General features: G+C 37.3%; 1 protein-coding gene across 1 annotated transcript in view; it reads left to right on the top strand.

Moving 5' to 3' along the window:
• The window catches only part of CDC73 (cell division cycle 73), a 105,752-nt gene extending 83,346 nt beyond the window's left edge, over positions 1-22,406 (top strand). The window contains exons 11-17 of the mRNA XM_051804734.1: positions 3,718-3,775; positions 6,806-6,841; positions 7,220-7,307; positions 14,508-14,669; positions 16,394-16,494; positions 19,660-19,801; positions 20,968-22,406. Coding sequence (XP_051660694.1) covers positions 3,718-3,775; positions 6,806-6,841; positions 7,220-7,307; positions 14,508-14,669; positions 16,394-16,494; positions 19,660-19,801; positions 20,968-21,004 — 624 coding nt within the window. The 3' untranslated portion in view covers positions 21,005-22,406. The remainder of the gene's footprint in view (positions 1-3,717; positions 3,776-6,805; positions 6,842-7,219; positions 7,308-14,507; positions 14,670-16,393; positions 16,495-19,659; positions 19,802-20,967) is intronic.
• The last annotated feature ends 3,329 nt before the right edge of the window (positions 22,407-25,735 follow it).

Here is a 25,735-nt window from a genome sequence, read left to right as displayed (position 1 = left end):
CAGAAGGCAAAAACTGAGGCAAAACCAATTCCTGAGTAGTCATCTTGTAGGTGTGTGATAGGAGAGGAAACAGGAGCCCTGGGATGGGATGAATCCCAGAGAACAGCAGGCACAGCAAGGTAGGGAAGGGATGCAGTGAAGTTCAGGAAAGTGTGAAGCCTTCGGTGTCTGTTTTCCTGATTACATTCCGTGTCAGGTTGTTGCTTCTGAATGGTTAAATACTTCTGTATTTAGTGTAAATCATAAGTAAACTATATATATATAACCTTCTATGGTAAATTAGCTCAAGTAAACCAAGTAATACGTTTTTGATTAAAATACGATGTTAAGTGGTTGTCTTAAAGAAGATTTGTATTTTTCAAATTACATGGTTTTGTTCCTAAATTAGTTTTGACTTATGAATATTCATAATATACTCCTTAAGAGTCTCAAACAGCTTATGCATAAGAATTAGGTATGTCATTTTCGAGCAAAACTGTTAAGTATTCAGAAATTTTGAGGAAATGAATGTTCTTTAAATAGCTAAACAGTGATTTCTGCTGCTTGTGATGCTTAGGGTACAGCTGCACAAACAAAAGCTCCCCTAGCTGGAGTTTGGATTTGCTGTGAGCTGGTTACTTAAGAGTAACTTTTAGATTAAAAACTTGACATTAGAAGATTTTAAATATCTTACTGTGCACTCAGTGAGAAATAAGCTGCTGCCTTTACAGGGAGTTGAAGCAATCAAACATAAGTTGCTTCTGAGTAGCTGACAAAGGCCACAAATGATCAGCAGCACCTACTTTGAGTATTTAAATGAACCCAGTATGAAGTTTATTCTGTCAAATTAATACTCTTTTTCTTTGGCAGAAACCCTAGTGTGTATTTCTCTGGTTATACCTGCCTTGTGCCAGTGTGTTGTCATAGGAAAAACCTATACCTCTATCTGAATGCTTTGGAAAACCCATTAATTTTTTATTCAGACTTAGCAGGTTAGAGGAAAGTATTAACAAAGATATCCTGATTGTGACTTCCTTATCGACAGCAAGTTTTCCTCTCCACTTGGTTTATGTTGTTAACCATCACAGCTCTGTACTTCTATTTTTTCCTTATGTTAAGAGTGTACATTTCTCCTTACAAACCTTTTAAGAAATGTGGGGGTGAAATACTGCTCAAAGTTTCTTTTGCTGTGTTGTCTGCAATTTTTACAAAATAGGAGGTGGTTGTTAGGTCACTGAAAATCATAAAGAGAGAAGGGATGTAAATCAGCTACACAGGATAGATGTTACACCTTCAGTAGGTGACAGCTGAGCTTCTGTGCCAAGATGCCGGAATAGCAGCAGTTGTGAGCTGAGCAAGGTTCATTCCTGAAATTATCATCATCTGAGGCACCAATTTATCCAGCTAAAAGCTGTGATCTCCATAATTTATTGATTTTTTCAGAATTTGTTCTTAGAAATAGAATAGTCATAGGCATGGAAGTGGTATCTACTCATTTAAATGAATTTATTTCCTACAATTAATCAGATATTTTTATGTGATTTTTTTTTTTAATGTACTTGACTGTTGTTTCGGGAGTGATATTTTTGTTCACTTCAGTTGCCATCTTCTCAAAGCTTCGCTTTTTTGTTTTAGGCTTCTGCACTAAGTTTCCAGTTAATCACTGTAGAGAAGGCAATTCAGGGGAGAGTATGAAAAACTCCCTAGTAGATAATTTGCCAGTTATTTTGTTAGGCTCAAGTGATAGAGAAACCAAAGCAAGACTTTGGCTCTGAGTAGGTTAAAATTGTTTACAAGAGTTTTCAAAAACTCTTATCATCTCTGAAGCAGCTCCTTGTTCTCTCCCTTTGTTACAGGACTTGCAGGGTCTCTTTGAGACATGGATAAGTGGAAGAGGAGGCAGAAAAGTTTTCCTGATGATTCTGTAGTGATGGAAGGAGGAATGGACATGTGGACTGCAGGCAGTAATAGTTATGCATCCATGCAAACTGAATTGAATTTAAAAACTTGAAATTTAACGTTACAGGAAATGAAGTTTCTTTAGCTTGATGATTTTCTTTACATTTTATAAAGTGCTGTGAATTTAGAAAGTGTTTTGGGGGAATTCTTGATTTCTTCAAAATGTGTAACTAGTCCAGCACAGAATCAGCCTTTTGACACAGAAAATGGCATTTTTTTTTTCTATAGAAAGAGGTGCAAAATGTTTTACTTCAATTTTTTTTGGAAAGTGGAAGTTGAAATAAAGGTACTGTTTCTCAGTTGCAAGGCTTCTCTCAAAGGTAGTCAGCCTGTCCTGCTGCTCTTCCTGTAGAGTGTGGTGTTATTTTCATTTTTATCATTTTCTGAGTAATTATGCTGAAAGGACATCGGCAAAAATACCTTTTCTCTGCTGCTAAAAAAGTAAGTCTTAAAATAACAGGTACTGACTCAACTGCCCTACATAAGTGTTGGTATTTTAATAATCGGAAAAGAGTACAGAAAAATTTGGGATTAATCCATTTCTTGCAGTGTAGGGTTAAATCCTTATACTAAAGATTAATGAGAGGTTGCTGCCTGTAAAAGTTACAAAAGCTGTGCACTGTACCAAATATCAGCTCCAGCCTATTGTAACTAATCATGGGTGGCTTTCACTAAAGCTCAGGGAAGAGAGGTTTTGAGTAAATTTGTTTTCTAAGAGCTTGTCAAGGGATTTCTATTCGTACTTCACGGATCTTGAGATAAAAAGAGTTTCAACTTTCATGATGGAAACTTAAAAGCAATTCTGCTAAGTGTTATTTAAATCACAGAACCTGATCCCACTCATCAGCTTTTTTTATTTTGGATTCCGAAGCATGCTGTTTGTTATGCCTGGACATAGAAATGGGATAGTGCCATACTGGAGACCTTTCCAACAGGTTTTTCCCTGAGTGGGATCTCTGACCTTTCTGAGTGTCTCGTGGTTCTAGGATACACTTCACATAGTGTTTAAGTAATTTTCAGATAAAATTCGTGGTTTCATGTTAAAAGGTTTTCTGTCAGCTTTGCAAATAGAAGTGGCTGGATTATATAGCAGCTTTTTCCACTGTTAGTGATATGTGTTTTGTTCAGTGAGGTTTTACAGCAGTAACTGAGAACAGAATTTGTTCTTGCAGGAATTCAGTGTTGCTTTGGAACCAGACATGTGTGACTTCACTGTTTTCTTTGTTGGTGTGTTGACTCTGCGGAGTTGACAAGAACAAACAATAGTGCAGGTCTTTTGTGTGTTACATTAAGGTAATTGGATGAGGCCCGAGCAGAACTAATTATCATGGAGTGCTATTTCTGGGCACTAAAACTCCTCGAGGCAGGAATGCATTGCAGTTTCTTGGTCCTGGTTTTCCATCCAGAGCATAAGCAGATCTTGTTTTGAAATTTCTACAGCCAATTGCTTGCATTTATGTTACTAACCCTTGGTGATTGTAGGTAAAAAACCCCAATACTATAAATGGGAGAGGTTTCTTTGAGTACAGAGGAAAAAAAAGCTTATGATTTGCACTTTATATATAAAATGTAAACCTGTAAGAGCTTATGAGGTTGTCTGTCCTCCTCAAGTCTCAGAATCTATAAAGAGTTTAGAATAATTATTTTCTTTCTTCCCTTTAATGGAAATATATTGCCCTCCTTTTCATGATACCCTTTATAGCTCTGTGTTCATTTGAAAAACCCATGTACCTGACAAGGAGGTCAGCTGTTAATGTTACCTCTTCTGTCTTTTAAAAGGAAGGTGCATCTGCTCGAAAAACACAAACTCCTGCAGCACAGCCTGTGCCACGCCCAGGTAAGGTGGCTCCTGTCCTTTGTGCTTCTGTTCCAGAGGGGTTTGAGTGTCAAAGAAATGCTGTTGAAAGCCATAGCTGGAGAATGAAGTGGGGGTCATTTATTTGTGGTCTTTAACACTGCATGTATTGGAAAAAGTGCATATCCTTTTGTTTAATGCGACACTATGGGACTTGGGTTCATTCTTTTCAGTGTATTGCCCCATCAGCCTGTTGAAAGGATGCACTAGTGAAATTAAAAGTCACAAACTTCTTGCTTGTGGGCTTGGTATTTCAGAAATTTCAGCTCAAATATCTAATAAGAGCTGGTTACTACTCCAAGGAGAAACAACCTAAACAGAATAGCTAATCTCAAAGAGAGATATATTATTACTTCTGTGATTAATAGATCAGAAATAAGTAATTCTCTGCATGTGTTATCATTACTTCTTCACACTTCTTAGCACAAAAGGTATTTGTAATGAGACCTGAATCCTCAACTGGCTTTTTAATTTCCAGTTAGTAGCTTTTGGCTACCAAGTCCATTTGTCTGTCAGATTGAATCTCAAGTTGTGATTCAGTGATAGAATTATGAAAGTACTTTGTTTTAAAAAGAAACCCTTAGGAAGAGTTTTTAGAAGAGTGTAAGAGCACAGACAGCACATGAGACAAACAGTGATTCCAAACAGCGATGGGCAGGTCTGCACCTGGTTTACGTACTGTGAGAATTTCTGGTTTGCTGGAAGAAGGTCTCAATTGAAAGGTGTTATTTCAGAACAAGACAATGTTATGAAGGTAGTGGGGACATTTTTGGGGGGTTTTGGAAACAAAGCTACCAGTTAAAATGAATATGCTTTTTCTAGAAGTACTGGTGGAATACTGTATATTCCTGTTGAGACTCTAAATGCTTTCAGTGTGTGCCTTGCTAATTCCTTGAGATTTATTAGCAGGATTTAATGCTAAGACTTAATACTGTAAAGCTGATTCTTCCCCAAAAATCTATTCTAATATTGAATGCTTTCAGCATACCTAAATGCTGTTGTGCACAGATTCTTCTGTTTGGTTATTTTGGTACTGGGAAGGTCATGCTGCCTGTCAGACTTATCTCGCTAGCCCCGTTAAGCATCATAATGCAGATGGAGTTGACAGCAGTATGAAAAGGGTAGCAGTGGCAAGAACAGAAATCTGACTGAGTTGTCACAGTCCCTGCTGCTGGCTGTGACTTCCTGGGCAGTTACTGGCAGAAGTGTGGTTTTTGTGCATTATACAGGTTATACTGGTACTGCCCTTCTCTAGGGCCAATCCAGTCCATTTTTTTGTCTCTATATTGTAAGTTGAAGGGGGAATAAAGAAGAGAGCTGTAGTCAGAAGAGGTTTATTTTTCTGCCCGTTCTAGGATATTTTAAAACACTCAGCTGTTCTATTCTTAGCAGTCAAAGTAACTAAAACATGCTGTTTCCAGGAGGATGCTGCTTTGCATATAAGCAGTGTTAGTTAAATTGGGCTAAACAGTTGTGCAGTAGTGATTTGGAAAATATGTCTGAGATGTGCTTTTGATGTAAGATTTTTGGGGGGGGGGGCAATATTTTACAGTACCAACTTTTCTACTAACCTGTCTTGGTACCACTGTCAAATTTCTTACAGATATTTATTCTCCCTCCCTTTCCTTTTTTCTTCCTCTTTTTTTCCTTAGGGCAACTGTTACTGCCCATATATTTCAGGGACATTTTTACATTAAGGAGATACCTAGATTTAAAAAAAAAAATAAAATCATTGGGTAGGTAAAGTTCATGTAGTTCAATATAGTGTTGCCGATTATATCTGTGCATTTGACAGTGTCAGGAAAAGATAATTAAGGATATGGTCTCAATATTTCAACAATGGCAACTATGTGTTCTGAATATTTATACTCTTCTAGGTAGTTTCTGAAACAGTTGGTCATAAATAAACATGAGCAAGTTGGTGCTATGCAATTGGAAGTCAATTAATGAAATTTGTCATGCATAGTAGCAACTGAGACTTGAGTTAGTCTGCATCAGTCCTTCTACTGCTCACCATTTTCTGATTTTTTTTAATTAGGATAAACATGTATGATGGTAATTATCAGGCACAACAGTTCTCTCCTGAAATTAGGACTCCTGAAAACTGGACTATAATATGTTTTTATTTGGGGGAAGTCAGGTAATTCAGTAGTGGCACCAAAGTGAAGAAACACAGATGCTTTTCCAACTTTGGAATGCATTGTCTGCCCTGTAGTGAGGCAGTCACAACTTGAAGGCTGAGGTGGAAATGTTTTATTGCAGAAATGGGGAGAGAACTCTTCAGTTTCTGTCTGTCCCATAGAGTTTGTTTGTGTGGTTTTGTTTGATGGTTGAGGGTTATTTTTATTGGGTTTCGGGAGGGGGTGGGGGTGTGTGTTTTTGTTTGGTTGGGTTTTTTCCCCTTCTTGAGTGCCACCTTATCTGTCAAGTTTAACTGTTTCTGGCACCCAAAGAGCTCATGTAACTCAAAATGCAATCCAGAATTAACCTGGGGAAGCCTGAAATTCAGATTTTGATTGTTGAACGTTCTCTATGTGTTAAGGATAGCTAAATCCTGTGCATGTCATGTACAATAATAACTGCTAATGAAAAGGTGAGACTCTGTAAAGATCAGGTTGTTGTGAAACAGTTTTCCTGTTGGTTCAGCACTGTTGAACTTCAGATCTACAAGCAGCTTTTTTTGAGATTGTGGCAATTCTTGTCAGTGGTGTTGTGCCCTGACCTTTTATGGAGGATGGAGAGGGATGACTGCCTTCAGAAAAACCAGGAGAGATTGACTCAACTCTCCTAACATCTGTTTCAGATGGTCAGAAGCTGTTTGTTTGCTGAATACTCAGACCAAAGTTATAAATCCCTGCTTCAACTTAGTGTATTGCATCTGTGGAAATGATCTAATGACTGTAGTGTGACTCTTGTTCCCTCCTGCAATTAAACACATTGAAGTGTTGCCTTACAATCACATTTGTATCTATGTCTTAGTCATCCTGCCATATTTTCTGGGTTTTTTTTCAGTTTCGCAAGCAAGACCACCTCCAAACCAGAAAAAAGGTGAGTCAGTTTTAGTTACATGAACCTTTTCATTTTTGTGTGAATTGTGTCTGCTCTTTTTTTTTTTTTTTTCCTGGAACCACAAGCAACAACATAAACAAGTAGTGGAATGCAGACAGCATTCTGTTTGCTAAATATGGGTCCTACCCTTACTTAGAGACTCATGATACAATGATATGCTTCTTTTGTGAATGAAAACCTTTAGTCTAGAAAAAGTTTTGCTACAATATTCCTTGAATATATTTCCAAGACTGTGACCTGTTAAGCAAGAATCTGTTTTTATGTCCAGCTCCTTTAATGAAAAAGGGGGAGAAAAAACAAATAACCAAAACACACCAAAAAAACCCCCAGGCAAGTCTAACTTTATTATCTCTACAGGGTCTCGAACTCCCATAATCATTATTCCAGCAGCCACGACCTCTTTAATAACAATGCTTAATGCAAAGGACCTTCTGCAAGATCTGAAGTAAGTAGCTGATTAGAACATACTGTACAACAAATTGTTTTCAGATACCAAGTTATACTAGTACCTAATTAGTAATTAAGCAAGAGGGTTCATCTACTCTCTTGTGACAAGCTAGTTTTACAGACCAGAGTATAAAAGAAATTAATTCCTTTTGACTAGCAGGAAAAAAGCGAAAACTTATTTTCAGAGTTTTGGCTCATTTGTGACCTCTGGGCTCAAGGGGCAGACTGAGGAGAGAGTCTTGCAATACCAGTTCCAGTATCTGCAGTGGTTTTGTTTTATGTAACATAAAGGCACCAATCCATGACCCCTTACAATGGAAGAAGGGTTAGAGAAGAGGAGCAGTGTGCTCCTGGAGCTCAGAAAAGATTTTGGGAAATGACCACAGTTAGGGTAAAGAGGACAGTGACTGGAGGGTCTGTATCAGGCTGTATCAGCCAAGCAGCTCAGCTGGTTGTGTAAAGACAGACTTATTTTTTTTTTTCAAGTTCACATATTGTCATGAGGTATTGATGCAAATTCATCCAGGGAAATATCAGCGAGTTGCTAAAATTTGATTATCGCATCACACATCTGATTCTAAGATTTAATTCATTATGACTCAATGAATCTTTCTGCTTGTCCAACAGATCATGGCATTTAGACTTGCCTATCTGTAAATATCAGTTGATTTTTTTGAAACAGTCATTTTCACAGAGAAATACACTGTTGCAGATTGTCCACAATGGTAGGTTCAAAAAATGGAGGGGTTGTCTTTTTATGCTCTCATCTTTTATGGGACTGTAAAACTGCTCTTCTTCAAAACCAGCCTGTCCTGTTGTGGTGCCTTGCCTTCCACTGGAGTTGCCCTAGGATTTTATAAAACTATACTGGGAGATATGAGGCACCTTCTTCTGATCTAATTGTGGTTCCCAGCTTACTGCCACATACCATCGAAGATCCAGGAAGTACTGGACTGTTGATGTCTGCTCTGAAATATTTAATTGGAGAGAAGGGTGGCTTTTAACATTACAGTTTAATAATGTGCAAGCAGTCACTGGACTGATATAATTGGGTTGACAGAGACGTTGTTTGTTTATGTGGGTTTTTACATTTAGGAAAAAAATTCCCAACAAGCCTTGGATTTTACATCCATGCATATGCCTGGTATGGGAATACTTAGAAAGGAATAAGGCACCTCTATGTCATGTGTAAGTATATCTGTGCCAGGAGACACAGTTTTCAGTTGTTTTCAGCTCCACCAGGGCAGTTGCAGTTAAGTTCTGAAGACCTGTCCCGTGAGGATGCTGATATTCAGAATGCAGTGAACATGATCCAGAAAAAAAAGGAAATGAAGTTTAAGGGTTCAGAGGAGGACACTGATGTAGTTAACCAGTATGAAAGAGAAAGCAAAGAAGCAAGGTATGTTAATGAATCAGAAGGGCAATAGCAGAATTCAGAAGAGCAAAATATTAATTTAGCCATGACAGTTCTAGTGCTCTTCTAGGAAATACACCTCCCGGGCTGTATTTTGTTGCATTCAGATTTATTGAAGTGCTTAGTTTAGGAAAGGCTTCAGGGTTTATTTTACTGTTCAGGTATGCAGAGTGTAGAACTAGTCTTGATGTAGAGAGTGATTGATAGATATATGATGGTTTTCCTAAGAAAAAAGACTCAACTAATTTCTGCCTCTTATGTCACCACCTTATTTAGCTCATTCCCCACATATGGCTAAATCTAACAGAAGAGCAGAGATTCCAAAGACTCCTGTCATTGCCACAAGGAATAAAGAAATATTGTCCAGATAGAAAGGACACACCCAAGTTATTACTCACTCCCTTACCCCTGCTGAGGAAGATGAAGGGAGATTTGCATTTCATGTATTTCTAGAGATAGTCAACCTTCTTGTAGCTGCCATCAGAGGAGATCGGCGATATAGCAGAAGGAGAAGAGATTTTTGGAGCTGGAAGGGAAGAGCCATTGCAGGGGAGACTGTGAAGAAAAGCAGGAGAAGCCTGGGAGAATGATGCCCCCAGGATGGTTAGGGTATGGAAGCTGTTTATAGGATGGGCTTCTCTTCCATGTCTGATCCCTGAGGCAACAGACTTCTGTGAAGTGTGTGATCATAAAGAATGAGCACTTGGGTTTCATAAATGAAGCAGCTTTTGTGATTCCATCCATTTAAATGTTTCTTAAAACAAAATAAGAAAAATAATTACCTGAAATTATAGTTAGAGACCAAACCACTTAAAATCAAAACTTAGTCATAGCTGGGAATCTCTGTCTTTTAGGGTAGTGTTTGTCTGCAGTGCTGGATTTTTTTTATAAGTAACTGGACTGCAATGCATTGTCACTTTGGATATGAGAAAAACTAACTGTGGTATCACTGACAGATATTTTAGCTTCATGGTTATAAAATAAACAGGAGAGTCTTCATCCAGTACTATGGTAGGCCTTAAATTCAATTGCTAAGGACTGAAAGAAACCTGTTAGTTATACCAATGTTTTTACTAAGCCTTTTCATAGCTCTATAGCATATTAGAGTTTTTCCATGCCAGATTTGGCTGACATTTGTATGCGTAGCATCTTCAGTTTATCACTAATGTTATGCTCTTTTAAGGCAGAGAATATGGAAAGCAGGAAAATTATCATGTGTAGAATGAAATGTGTATAATGACAAACCCAAAGCATGGTACTGGTTTAAGATTTTTTTTTTTTTTTTTTTTAAGATATCTAATTTTTCTGTTCAATATATTTGTTGCAACTTAGATCTTTAAGGAGGATATTTCTGTATATAATTGTTATATATACAATTCATGTGCTGTGTAATAAGCAAATATTTTTGATAACTTTTGAAAGGTTATTTTTCTAAGGAACCAAGTACAACATAAAATGAGAAGTGTCTAAAATAGGAAGAAGATATAATTTAACTTAAAATCAGCACTGCAGTACATTCTAATATATTGTGAAACTTCTTAAAAATATTTTATATAATATGCTTTATTCTTATTCACTAGCTAAATGCAACACTGGATATCACAGTTATTGTGTAAAATCTGGCTTTCCAGAGTAAGTATTTGAGAATATCTGAAGCCAGGCTTTTCAGAGGCAAGGCTTCGGCTTTACATGGAACAAAGGCGAAGCAGGAATGACATCAGGGAGATGTGAATGATTAGATGATGATTATGTATTTTTATTATGATGATGCTCTTACTTGTGATGCCTCTCACCATATGTGGCCAGGCAACTCACAGAGCTTTACCCAGCTTTGATAGTGAGCAGAGTATCTGGGATAGATTCAGGGATGATGTGTTACAAAAAAATGAGCTTTGTTCTCTCGCAAAAATAGGTGCATAAAGCTTTTGATACTGTAACATAACAGAAATACTGAGAGGGTAGTAAAAATAGGTCTCCAGTTCTGAACACAACCGAATGGGTCTTATGATGATCTTGGTTACTGTGGAACATTGGAGTTGCCTTATTCTCTGTTCATGCAATTTTCAGTGTGCCCGAGTTGGGGACCAGAAAGTGAAAGTGTTTTAAAGTTAATGTTGGCAATGGATGTGAGTTTAGAGCCAAGGCATGAGCAGTTCAGGCAGTTCAGGGGATTATATCTTGCCAGTTACCTGCTATAATTTGATTTTGTTCAATCACTTGCCTGTTACCTTAGGAAAGGGATCTCCTGTCTTTGGAAAGTGAGAGTGCACCATTTTTTATGTGGGTAATGATTTTGGCAGTTAACAGCAAGAGATGGGAGTGCTTTAATTTCCTAATAGGAGTATAAAAGTGCTTCTGAGTAGATAGGGAATTTTTTTCTTTTTTCTCTTTTTTTTTTTTTCCCACTAGGTAATAGTAATCCAGAGAAGCCACAAGAAACTGTCCTGCACAGTCAGGTTTCAGAATACATTTCTAGTGTATTGAATGATTAAAAACGTGTCAAGTACAAATGTGTAGTTAAGCCATTGGCTATAGTACTACATAATAATCCTATAAATAATTTACAAGGGAAGACTTTTTTTTGGGTGTTTAATACTCACACTTGTTAAGCTTGTGTTTTATGTCCAGGTAGTGATGGCATAGGCCATGATTAAGTTTATAATCCTACAGTAATTTCTATTGATTCTTGGCTCTTAAGCACGTGATTTTTTACTTATTGAATCGATGGTTCCCAGAAATGCAAGCAGATATTTTGTAAAGTTTCTGAGAGCTGTCCTTTATTCCTGTTCTCTGTGTGTTTACATAGATGTAAGCTCTTGATTCAATGCTTTCTTTGTGACAGTCATCTTCTCTACTGTTCCATGTGAATCAGCTTATTGATAGTTTTTCCTTCAGGATTTTCGGATAACAAGATATTTTATGTTGTGTCCTGGAGAAGTGGATTCAGAAACATTCGGTATTTTACAGGAAATAAAACTGTAGCAGGTATCTAGAAGGTAAATAACTGAGGCACAACCGAATGGCACCTTAATGACTCTAACACAAGTTCTAGCTGAAAGAGAGAGAAACTGCCAATAAACTACTGTTGAAATGAATTCTTAAACACAGAAACATTTGAAGCTAGAAGTAGAATTGAGAATGCCTGTTTCAGCCAAATTGAAGAGGTCTCAGATATAGTGGTGAAAAAGCAGTATTGCTTCTTGTCTAATTTGGCAGGGGTGCCTAGCTTTCCTGTTTCCATTTAAAATGTTTTTGCTTCCTCATATTTACAAATTAAATTTAAAATGTGACCTTTTAGATCCCTGTTCATATGAATATTTGATTATCACTGTAATGTAAGTAGGGCTGTTTGGTTTTTATTTACATATTCTATAAGAGTTTGTTCTTGTTCAGTGCATGTGACACAGAATAACAAAATTCTTCGCAGTATGTCCACCATTTTAGGTGATCCTGTTTTTTCCCATAAACCCTGCCACTTGGATAAAAGGTTTTTGAGGGGTTGCTTTTCTAATTTTTTTTAATTATTTAAAAAAAACCATTTTATTTCCATTCCTTTCCGCGCAGATTCCTTTAGTTCTAATGGGCAATGAGCAGCTCATTAATGGTTTACTTAAAAGCTGAAGACCACCAAGCAAATCCTCATTTTAAGTTATAAAATAGTTTCCTATTAGTACTGGCAAAGCAAAGCCTGCAATGTGTTGGCAGGACAGGCCAGTAGGTTTGCTCCTGATTAAAGGTGCACCTTGCTTTTGAGTTTTTAAATTAACAAATTCATTAGAAACACTTCAACTTTGGTGTCACATTTGGTAGCTTTTTCCAAAGCAGAACTGTATTGAATGCTTCTGTGTAGTGTGCAATTGTACATGTCAGTCAAATGTGATAGATAAAAGTATATGTAAATATTAACTCTTTTCAAATTACTTCAATTATTGGGGGAATTATTATCTTAACTTTTTGGAAGTAATATTCTGGGTAGCCGAAGTGTACTTTTCCCCAGTGTCCTGAATAGCTTTTTGGTTTCTATTTCCATTACAATGATGGTGTCACACATGTACTAGACAGATAAGCATAATTTAATTTACAGCACATCATTTAACACCTGTAATGCTTTTTCTGCAGTTGCAATACTAGTCAGCTTTAGTGCACCGTTCACAGTCAGCTGGGTTTATTTTTACTTTCCTCCTGCAGTTGTATCAGTTGCAGGCATTTGGACACGCACTTTGGAAATTCCTTGTGACTTTGTTTGTGAGACACTGTTAAATCAGGAAGAGTGTAAGGGGGCTTCATCTGTTCACTTAGATTAGAAAAGTAAAACAGTTTTGCCTGAAGGTTTATTGGCAGTTTTCACCTGCTGCCTTAAAACGTGATTGTTTGGTTGGGGTTTTCTCCCTAAAATGCTGTTTTGTCATTGGATATGTAAAGAAAACTAGTATTTTCAGGCTGACTGAATAATGAACTTATCTTCATATTTAATTTTGCATTCTTTTTCCTGTTTCTCCAGCAATAGGAAGTACAGTCTGCCTGTTAAAGCACATTCCATTTGGGTTTTAGTATTCAAAGAGAAATAGATGGAAGAGAACAAATAGAAATCTGGTGCAAACAACCAAAAATGTTGTAAACTGCTCAAAAGCACCATGTGTGCTGTAATGAAGAGGAAATATTACTAATTAGGTACTGTGCTTTTTAAAATGTAGCACCAGTACTGATGATAACTACTGCAGTTAAGTGAAACACTGTTTTATTTTTATCAGAAGCTTTGGAAATGAAATGTCAGCAGCGTTACAGTGCAGCAGGGTGGTTCTGAGTGGAGAGTTAGGAGAAAGGGGGTCTGAATTCCACTCTTTTGCTGGCCTGGTGGGTGACACTGGACACATCAACTTCACTTTCTGCGACATAGTTTTAGTTCTCTAAAATACATGACTATTATCTTTCTTATGACAAAATCCACTGAGATTTATATGTGAAAAGGCTTACATTGCTCTCATGTTTATGTTGCCAATTTTGAGGCCTGTTCTGTGTATTTGATTGTCACCATAAAGAAGAGGGCCTTGAAATGGGATTGCATTTGTTTTTTTAGGTGAGAGGGCTGAAAGATTCAAAACTGGTAATTAATTGGAGATGGTGTGTCATATCTTAAGCAATTATTTTTGTCATAGATTACGTATGACGTGGGGATCACATCTGTATTTTCTGAGCACTTATTCTATCAGAGGCTATTTAGAAAACAAACAAAAAATTATAGTATTATATATCAGATGAATAATTGATAATGTAAAATCACCATCCTCAAAAGAAAATCTTACTCAAAAAAAACGTTTTTGACCAAAAATCCCAGCTTTCTTCAGAAAACATAATTTGGATGACTTCAAGAGCTCTTGAAATTTGTTCCAGGAAGCAACTGTTTTAGTGCCCAGGTTACCCTTGGTCACTAAAAAGAATGAGTTATAGTCACTTAGCAGGTTGTGATCTGGCTCCTCATCTCCAAATGTATTGGGTAAGCTCGACAAGGAGAGCCATGAATGCATAAGAACAGCTCTGGCTGTATTTTTGGAGGGCTGAGGACGTTTTAGTATGACTGTTTTGATGATAAAGGCTTATGAAATAGTATTCCTAAATTTTTTTTGCTGTTTTAAGTGAGTAGCAACAGAGAGTTAGCGCAGTGAGGATGAGATGGCTCCAGTGACTGCTGTCAATAATGCCAAGTTCTCATCAAGTTGTTACTTTTTCTGCTGAGTCCATCAAGTAAATTGCCCTTGTCTACTGAGTGTTTTGTTATTCCCTGAGGTTTGTACCATCAGATGAAAAGAAGAAACAAGGCTGTCAACGAGAGAATGAAACTCTAATACAGAGAAGGAAGGACCAGATGCAGCCGGGGGGAACCACAGTCAGTGTTACTGTTCCTTATCGAGTAGTAGACCAGCCTCTGAAACTTATGCCACAAGACTGGTAAGGACATTTCTCCTTTGCAAAATTTCTTAACCAGGACAATGCAGAACTTGGAGGGGGCCAATAAAACACTATGAAATGCACTAAAAAGCAAAGATACAGATATAAGAGCAGATTTGATTAAGTGTTTGGGAGTCTTTAGGTGAAAATCATATGAAACTGAACTCATCTGAAAGGTCTTAAAAACTCACAGCACTGTACATTTTAACAGTGTGAGCAGCACAACTAATTTTATAAGGTTTGCCTGAAATGTTCCAGAAATTCAAATAGAAATGATCATATTATTTTTCTGGTCTGTGACACTGTAAATGTGCAAGTCACTGAACCATGATCTGGGAGAAAAACCTTTCTTTCGTATCTGCTTTCTGAAGGAAAATCTGTTGGGAAGACATGTTTGCAGGCCTTCAGCATCTGACATTCCAACTTTTTTAATAGTTAAAGAAAGAAAATATGTCAGACAGTAAAGACTGAACAGTGATTCCAGTACTGGGTAGAATTCATTGAATTGATGGAAGTTTACTTCTGAAGGCAGAGCCCTAGCTGGGGAAAGGGAATCATGGATAGTTTTTACTTTTACGAAAAAGCTGGAAACGGATGATTTGGTCTGTAGCACATTTCTCAGTGCTATGAAAAATAATTCTCAGTGAGGAGAAAAATTCTGGAGAAGCATATTTTTATTGTTTTAGATCTTTTTGTTATTTAATGAAGTACATTATGGAGCATTTTTATTTCTTTCTCACAAGTGTGGAGAGTTTAGACGTGGATGATGACATATTTGGTGGTTTTGTAACTTCCACATTAGATTTTAATGGAGGGAAATACTTTGAAAAAGTCCTGTTCCTAAATTAATTGTTCTCTACCATTAGAGCTTGAACTAATCAGAAATCTATGGGTTTGAAATTCTGACTATCAAATAGCACTTAAAATGTTTAATGATCAAACCTGTAAGAACCATCTCAACTAGATCTAAAGTACTTCTGCCCCAAGATGTGAAGTGGTGTGGGGATTTTTTATATTGCTTTTATCCAAGGGAGCCATATCAAAACTCCACCTTGATTATTTTCCATTTGGCATTTGGTGGAGTTTATAATGAATTAATTTGGGATTAGATTAGAGAGATAGTTATTTGTTGTGGGAGATAGGAACCGTGGTTGGATGATGTAAACACTCAACAGAAAGACAGACCGTATTTGGGAAGTTATTTGTTCTCAAAAGTGGTGGGGGGTTAAATTTTAATAGTGTAAAAGCTTCATATTAATTGCAGATTTATTTTCTTAGACCACAGGTAGTGGTTATGTTCTCTTAGAATAGATGATGCACTTTGCAGGAATTTTAACTAGAAGTGGGCAGTATTGAGAATAAAGGCTTTTAAACAGACACATCTGTGTTTACAATGCTGTTCACAGAAGATTGTCTCTAAAAATGTTGGAGCACATTTTAAAAGCAAAGTAATAATGACCACAGATAAACAGTGTTTGACTTCTTAAAATTGTAACATGAGAAACTGAGCTGCGAAGTTGAACAGAAAGTCCAGAAAAACCACTTTTTTTTTTTTTTGCTTAACAAAGGAAAAGCAGTTGTTGTGCTGGAGTTGTGGTTGTTAGATGTGCTATACTGCTGTTACTAAAATAAGAAGCCATGCTAAGGCACATTGCCTGTCTAGGAAAGCATGTAATTGAAATGTTGGAGGCCGTCAACGTGTCCGTGCCTTTCTGTGTTCGCAGGGATCGCGTGGTGGCCGTGTTTGTACAGGGTCCTGCTTGGCAGTTCAAAGGCTGGCCTTGGCTCCTGCCTGATGGATCTCCTGTCGATATCTTTGCAAAAAGTAAGGGATTTATCTTGGGTTTAGATGTCTTGGGGGTTTTTGTCTTGTGCTTGGGGTTTCCTGAGGGCAAAGGTTCTTATGCTTATGGCAAAGTACTTCCCAAGTGCTGTTGGATGTGGGTGGTTGAGCTGGCAGTGGCTTTGGTCTGCTCACAGACAGTGAATATTAATGTGCCCTCTGCAGTTCTTTTGTTCTGACCTGTGGAAGCTCACAGAAATCTTCTCAGAGCTGTCATCTTTAAGAGGCAGGAATAGCTAGTGTACAAATTTACTTTGCAAGCTTCTAAAATAAAAGGTGAACAGACAATGCATACTCTAACAATCAGTAGAGAACAGGTTTACAGGATACCTTCACATTTCATTGCTACTTTGAACAGAGGATTAATCACCTAGTATTCCACTAAGGAGGCGTTAAAAATATGATCTGGTGTCTGATAAAACCTTTAAAGTTTTAAAAAGCTCAAGTTTAAAGTTTAAAGTGAGCTAGATGTTACCACTGTTAGATCTGAACAGTTTTGAGTTCTCACAACTGTACCTGGTGTGCTTTGAGGCACACTGCACTTCCCTGCACAGTTCACTCCTGACAGTGAGCTGGACGATAATATCTCAGGAAACTGCCAGTTTCTCTTCTCTTCTCTGTTGCTTCAGTGTGGAACTGCCTTAGAAAATAGACCTTTTGATAGTGTCCAGTGGTTCCTGAGCCACAGAAAAACAACACAAAAAAACCAACGCACTCACAGAAAAGAAAAAACAAACCCAACAAACCAAAACCCACCTCAGTTCAGTCTGTCATCTTCCTGTCAGTGTGATGAGGAAACAAGTTTTACCAGGTTTTATGTGTGCTGCACCTATTTGGTATGTGAAGCAGAGTCTGGAAAGAGGTTGTTTGCTAAGCAGCAAGGGAAAAACCCAACAGTTGGGCAGAAGGCTAAGATTGGGTCTGTGAACAAGAAAATAGGATAAGTCACTTAAGGAGGGAATGAGACTGAGAAGGAAGAGTGAAAGAACCTGAAAGTCATTGTAAAAGTAAATGTACACCACAGGAGAGAACTTCACAAAAGAGACTAATAAAAGAAGAAAACAACACTTCAAAGTAATACAGAGAAAGCAGAAATTGTGAGAAGCAAAACCAAGAGAAATGCAGTGAAATATTTAAGGTCTAGCCAGCAGTCACATGGTGCTCCCTATTAATTCTAACATTTTGTATGTATAAATGTATAGAGGGCCGTAGGAATTTTTCTGACATGCATTGACGTTTCTGGTCTTTGCTCTGCCAGAAGTTCAGTCACAGCCTGCACAGTTCAGTCTGAAGGTGTGCAAATTCTTATGCTTTTCAAGTGAAAGTATATCTGGTCTTACTCAATGCATACCTTGAAATTTTAATTTTAGAAATGCATGACGTTGCTTCAAAGCAAGGTATTTTTAAAATATTTTCCTGACAAAGACCATCTCTGACTTTTCCTAATGACTTACCCCTCAAATTCAAACAGGTAAATGAAGGCAGCACCATGTCAGTCCAGCTGTATGTGTTTAATTTTTCCTGAAGATATTGCTTTGCTGTTTTTATAGTGTTTAATAGTCTTCATAAATGTGGTTTCTGAGATTTGCAGCCATTCATTGTTTCACTTGCAGTTTGCATTTCTTCTTCTTCTGGATTTCTACTGATTAACAAATACTCAAAGCTTATCACTGTCATGTTAGAAAACAAGCAAGTAGCTTACCATAAAGAATCCCTCAATAAAATTTGTATTGGGTCAGAGCCTGTCAAACTGGCTCTTATTTGTTCAATTGCTATGTCACATATCATTTCATTAATTGAGTCTCTAAAATTGTTCTCCCTAGTTTTCTTTACAGGTAGTCTGAGTATTTAATGTTCATGTAGCAAATGAACTCAATTTTGTAACTGCAGGTAAATGTTTAAGATGAAATTTTGAATGATGTCACTTTAATGAACAAATACTTAATTTTGAATACCCTTTTAAAGGTCTTACTCCAGGAGCACATTAGTGTGCTTTAATAGTGATTTGATTCAGATTCAGAAGTGGGTTGTCTTCTGCTCAATAACATTTAACCTTAATGCAGAGGCTGTCTCAGGTGTTAAGTTTTCTGTAAATGCATGGCCCCAGTATATCTTCATTTGTTTTCTCTGGAGTTATTTGAATACATGCAATGTTGTATAGCAAAGATAATGTATGTGTATTCTTGGTTTTCATTCACAAAGCTTGGAAATGTATTTGGCAGAGATACAAGCGAGATGATCTTTAGTTTGTCAGCTGAAAAAAAAAAAAAGCTAATTTCACATAGCAATCTTCTAGGAAGTTCCTAGATAGATCTGGAAAAAAGAACCAATTTTTAAAATTATTTTTATATATTTTAGCCATTTAACTGAAACCGTAGGTGGATTCTGAGTGTGGTATTAGAAAATGATACAACCATGGCATTAAAAATAACTAGTTTCCACAAGCCTTGTCAAATGCTTCTGTTTTACTTTTCCAATACTACTCAAATCATCAGATTGGTTACCAGACAGGAATTGTACAAGACTTAGGTACTTTGCTTTTAATGCTAACTGTGTAAATGCTTGGGCTTTACATAATTCATGTATGACAGTACTTGCCAAGAGAAAAGCAACAGTTAATATTTTACCATTTTTAACTGAGTCCTAGATCAGGGAACATTGGCAGTTACTAAATTTCTCAGAATGGTTCACGTAGCCTTTGGGGGGTTACACTGGCATTCTGCTATCAATCTGCTACTCAGACTTTCAGGAAGTAGCCAGGCTTCCTTCTCAGCGGTCTCAGAAAAGCCTTGTTTAAATTATTTTTAATTCTTTGACAGTTGGAAGATTTTAGGAAGTAACATCTTTCTCAAAGAAAATGCACTTGAATTGGCAAAGGGTTTCTGCTTTTCTCCTGGAATCTGTGCATCTAAAAATAGGGGCTACCCTTTCACTTAAACCTGTAATAGCACGAGAGCCACCGACCGCTATATTTAGGTCAGTGCCATTTAGGAACTAGTTGACTTCCTTGGGTTATGGGCTCATTAATTTTGCTCTCAGGCTTCATTCTGAAAAAAAGAGTGATGTGGTGGGAATTTTCTTCGACTGATAACAAACCACTGTAAAGTCTTCATGTTTGTACTCTAAATGCTTTCCTTTTTCCTGCAGTTAAAGCTTTTCATCTCAAATATGACGAAGTACGTCTGGATCCAAATGTACAGAAATGGGATGTTACAGTGTTAGAACTCAGCTACCACAAAAGACACTTGGACAGGCCAGTATTTCTACGCTTCTGGGAAACTTTGGACAGGTATGTTTGCTGGTGAAAATCCTTGATGCTTGTGCTTTTATGATGTTTGGAGAGACTTTAAAGTTCTGGCATCAAGGGGATTGTATACAACTTAGACATCTGAAGAGTGTTTTAGCTTGAAGATATTGCTTGTTTTGATTTTCCCTGATGAACATACTGGTATATGTTTAGAGACTGTAAATAACCATCTCCAAAGTGTAATAAGTGTGTACTGAAAGGAAGGGCAGTTACCATTAATCACCGATCAGTGCCATGATTGCCCACCTCCCTTCAGGCAGCAGGCAAGGAATGGAGGACAGTCCAGGTGCTCTCCTTCTCTCTCTCCACCTCACGAGGTGACAGTCTAGAAAAGGTGATAAACTACCTTAAGATGAAGAGCCACAAAGCCTTGTCTTACTCTGATGCCTCTGAGTCCACAGCACTGGGTAGAAGAACAACTCCAAAAAACAGGGCATGTAATAAGTTCTGGACTGGTTATTCCTCTGTATATTAGGGGCCTTCTGAGTATTTAGCCCTGCCTTTTGTTGGAAGTGAGGGGTGGGGGAACAGCAGCAGCTCTGTGAAGAGCTGCTTTGCTTCTGACTCTGCTTCTCTGTGGCTCAGAGCCCTCCTGAATCAGAATTTCACTGCAATACCTTTTTCACATTGTAGAGAAGAAACTTTATTATCATGAAGCAGTTGAAGAAATATCGAGGAAGGGGAGAAGCCCATGCATTTTATGGATGTTTAATCTTTTCATGTTAAGTGCACAGCAAACTGCTTGAATGATGGAGTGCAAAAGAAAAATCCTCTGGGAATTGTCAAAATAATTCCAATCATCAAACTTTCTATGGCTCCCTATTTAAAGGTCTCAGATAAACAGTATATGTCAACTCCCAGAATGACCTAGTTATCTTTAACAATAGTCTTTCAATGTTAGAAGTCATGTGATGTCTTGGAAAGCATGAATTTTCTTCAAGGTAAGGTTTTAGCTGACCGTCATTTAGTGGGAAAAATACTGTGCATAATACAGAGCTAAATGATGCATAAGGCTTTGCATCTCTTTGGCAACTTTCTAATTCTGTAAGAATTCTGTTTTAACAATGTCTGTGCATTTTATTCCTGAGAGTAAAACTCCTATAAATGCCACAAGGGTAGTAATATTGTGTTCTGATAATTTTTTTCAGGTATATGGTAAAGCACAAATCACACTTGAGATTCTGAATCCTTCAGCTGCCATTTGTTTCCTGAAGTATGGATTGAGAAAAATGGAAGGGGCTCCAGTTTGGAGACCAGAGCTCGCACTATAGGAGTTGTCAAGAACTTTACAAATGAGGAAGGGTCACAGTTTAAACTTTTTATAGAATCTTGTTTGGATGATTCATGCTATGGCAGGTTGATAACCTGTTGTTATTCAGAAGCAAAGGGGTTTTGCTTAAAACTATTTTTTTAATATTGTTAGCCTTCTAGTCTGCAATCCAAATTGTATATTTTGATAGCAGCAGTTTCTTCTCTGTTTTGTTAAATTAGCCACATTTTTAAATGATGTGTTTGGTTCCTTATTAGAACATAGGTTGGTCTCCACTGCAGGTTACAAAGGTGTGTGTGTGTGCGCGTGGGCGCACGGGGTGTGTATATTATATATGTGTGTGTGTCTAGAGATATAATGTACAAAAAGAAATTATAGGCACACTGACGCACACGTAGGTGTTACCAGGCTTTCTAAACCACTTAGCTTCTGAGCTTAGTTTTGGTTTTCTTTGCTTATTGTTTCACTTACTGAAAATATTTCGTTGTGAATGATACTACATTTTAGTCAGTAGGACTTGCAAACTGAGCAAAGTGAAAGTTGTTTTGGATAAATCAAAATGTCAACCTGTATATGTATATTCTGTCAGTCTTTGTTGAAAAAGGGAAGATGAAAAATCTAGAAACACTTTTTTTGGATTTGTAATGTCCCAGTTTACTAAATCTTTAAACTTTATTATAGGAGTACCTTCAAGTCATGTTAACTTCAAATTACCATTCTCCACACACGTCTCTTTATTTAAATTGAAAGTATGCATGTGTACATTCCCATCTAACAAATACCTTTCCATATGAGTCTAAATGTTACCTAGATTAAACAATGAATAGAGGAGGAGAGAGTTTGGATTTTTTTCCCCCTGAAAAAGCCACCACAAGGAACGAATAATTTTAACTTCTTTACGTTTATACCTCTAATACCACCTCTAATACTATTTTCTTGTGACAAAAGTAGCCCAGACTGTCTACAGGAGTTGTAATTTTCTGAGCTGAGTGGCTAATATGGCCTCCTAACAGTCCTGCATTGGAATGGAAAATGAGCCTTCTCCAATTACCAAAGAACAGATTTGCTTCATCTACAGTGTGAGGCCAGAAGACCCTGGTTTTTGTACCAATTTACAGCATCTCTGTATCTATTAATAACATTAAGTTGATGTTGCATACCAGTGAATGTAGAGAATGATCAAATACTGTAACACCTGCATGATTTTTTTTCTGGGATAGAAAATACATGTTTATATTCCTGTTCTTGAAATTCCAAACCATGTTTTTTTAATATACTTTACATTTAAGGTTTGACAAAAATAAAATGTTCTACCTATTCTGTTTTAGTTTTGCTTTTATTTGATGTTACCTTCATTTTTAATAAAACCCAGACATCTCCTTAAGAGGTTTTTAAAACTATGCTGTAAATTTATGAGGACTGTGAGGTCTGACTTTTAATTGTATGTTTCCATCCCTGCTATATTGGTGGTCTGCTATATTTTAAATGGTCTTAATGGAAATGTGAAAACTCAGAACTGCCGAACAAAAACCCCAGTGACTCCCAAGATCAGAAGCAGCTGACACTGGATTTTTTAATGGATTCTGCGTAGCGACTGAGAAGAGGAGGCACTACAGAACTACTGGAATGTCTGCTATTTGTGTAGGCAGTTACTGTATTTTCCCTGTACTTGAGCTTATAAATGTATCAGTGTCATGCTAGAGTGGACTAAAACACTGAGTACTTGGCTGTAACCTGTGCTATAACCAGCAAAGCTGTGATGGCCACCAACACAGCAGTTGCTGCCATTAGCAAGTGGTTCAGTTTAGGGCTCATTACTGCATTTAATAGTGGGATATCACGTATGCAGTTCTTAACTTGAACATTTCCAATTAGAAGTGTGATTTTTTTCAAACTTCATCAGTGCATCATGGCCCATGCAGTTTTTAAAGAGACTTCTGCAGTGGGCAGCAAACTTGAAAAGCAAATTCTGAAGCAATGTGTGCGCTTCACATGCACTGTGACATACAGACCATGGGGGGGGCTTGCAAGGTTCAGTTGTCTTTGTCCTGTACTTCACTTGTGTTTTCAGTGCACGTGTAACCCCAGATCCAGTACTGTATACAGGAGATGGCTTGATTTAGATGTAAATTTCTGTATATATTGGGAGTTATGGCTCCGAATCCAGTGAAGTTCCATGGGTGTGAAACTGGCAGAAGAGCAACAGCCATGAAATCCTTGTATGAACTCTGCTGTTTTTTATGGGTTGGGCACAGACCTTTAACATCTTAGGATTTTGTACTTGCAAGCAGTTTGCTGCGACACAAGTTCTAAAATATGTATTTGTGAAGGAGTTGGCACCTGAGCATGTATATTTTTGTCAGTCATAAAAGTAGTGATGTTTATAAAATGAGCCATTTTGCAATCAGATTCCTGCTGACATTATTGGAAGTTTAATTAGGCTGTCAGAATAGCATTCCTGCTGCCTTCATAAATAACTGCACATAGATTATGAAACTACTTGGACTTAAAAATTTAGCCTTACAGCAGCATTTTGCAACACAGCTGGAATTTCAGACACTTATGTTATGCTTAATTTATCTACAAGTTAATGTAGAGTAATAAAGAAAATGGGTTCTAAGAGCTGGGGAAGCTGGAGGATCAGACATCTGTTTTAGCGAGCTGCATGCTTATTGCTGAGCAAATTGGATGCACTACTTAGAGGTGTATAAAGTGTGTAAATTGTACTCAATTAAAATGTATAACTATAACTGCACTGACTGTAGTTTATTGAACAGTAGGATGATACTAGCATAGGAATTGGGTATCACATTGTCTGTTTCTATTAAACATCTTAAGTGTCATACGTCTACACTGTTTCCTAAGTGTAAGATGAATGAGATGAAACGAGATAAAACAAGCTGAAAACTTGGTTTGAAGCCTGCTGTTGGGCTCCCATACTGTCAGCAGGTGATTATTTCTTTTAGTAACAAGGTTAGTGGGGCCAGCAGACGTATCTGAAGTAATGATTTTATATTAAAAACTAAAATACCTGTGATTTATACTATCTGAGCTTTTGAATGTTAGCCTTGAACAAAGCAGACAAAAGGGGAATTTTTTATAAGGTAAAGTAGGGCAACTGCAGGGACTTGCATACCTGAAGAAATTGCAGATCAGCATCCTCAGCTGAGGAGGCTCAGCTTATTTAGCTATTACCTGGAAATTTTTGTAGGGAGATGGTTTCACAAATAGGTACTAAAGTCAGTGCTTGAGAGAGACAATTTATGGAACTGTTCTGCAATGCTGTAAACCTCTTCATTTCTGAATACGGAAGAAAATGTAGATAGCAAATTGTGTACCAAGTTGCCCTTGATCATAAGTTAAACTATTATGTTATATTTGACAGATCAGCCTTTATTGGAACAGCAAATTTGGTTTTGGTTTTCATTTGCTATGCAGTTGGCAAAATATTGCCATTCTCTGCAGGGACGTGCAAAAGTAAGTTTTATTAGTACAGCTTTTATTCTTTTGCTGGTGAAATATGCACTTAGTTACTAATTCTTGCGAACACTATACAAAAAAAAAGGAAAGCTGATCAAAATTAATGGCTTGGTGGTTTTAAAATTTAATGTCATGAATGCATTTTAATTCAAAGGCCATAACTAATGCCAAGTACTTTATTAGAGCAATGTGTTCATGAAAAATTAAAATCCCTGCCTGAAGAAACTGTTGGCCAAGTAGGTTACAGTTGAGCTAATCTGTGGAAAAATGTGCCACAAACTGGAATCTCCGAATGTCACAGTCTGAGTTGCTCGTTTGTAACTCAGCTGGTGTTGTGAAGATAGGTGGTAGTTCTGCTTTCCCTTCTGAACAGTTCCATGCTTCAGTCACAGTTGTGCAGGTTTCCATCTTTGGTTTTACCCTGGGACTGTTTACACGGTCCGAGGATTCTGAGGCAGTGACAGAAAACAGATCACTGAGTATGACGTTGTTTAAGCAGAGCTCAGGCACTTTGTAAGAATACAAATGGCTTCTTAATGGAACTGTGATCCAGAGGATAACACTGGATGATCTTTGTAGGTCCCTTCCAGCTCAGAGTATGCAGTGATTGTACAGCTTTCAGTGACTTTGCTGTAGATCATCACTCTCAGTGGTGATGGTATCATGGAGGGCAGGTTTGAGAATAATGAGATTTAATCCAGCAAAATCTGTTGGTAGGTGGTCCACTGTGGCAGGCCCTGCATCCAGACTGCTTTACTGTGATACTTTTTCTTTAAACAAAAATTTTGTAATTTTTTAATGAGAATGGAAATGCAAAGAACAATCTCAAATGTTTTAAACTTTATTGCAGAGACGAGTTCACATGTAAAATGAAAGATATAAGGTGGTACATAAAATCTGTAAGAAATACCTTGGTTTATGGTTTTTATTTGCATCTGTAAATTCCTTTGGTGTATTTCAAATTCAGAAAAACTGTTTACTTGCTTCACGAGGTTCCTGCGTGTATCACTGAAAACTGTCAGAGGTAAATCTTTAACTGCAGTTGCTTGAAAGTTTGGAGATTATATGAGATTATAGATTATTTATGGCCTAACAGTCAGTGGGCCCACACTTTAATAGTGGGTTTGAAGGTTCCAGTTCAAATGACATCTCAGAAGATCCTAAGG

The sequence above is a fragment of the Manacus candei genome, unplaced genomic scaffold (assembly GCF_025592945.1).
Source record: "Manacus candei isolate 608988 ecotype Guabito, Panama unplaced genomic scaffold, ASM2559294v1 h1tg000005l, whole genome shotgun sequence".
Classification (NCBI taxonomy): Eukaryota; Metazoa; Chordata; class Aves; order Passeriformes; family Pipridae; genus Manacus; species Manacus candei.
This window is presented reverse-complemented; position numbering and strand designations above follow the sequence as displayed.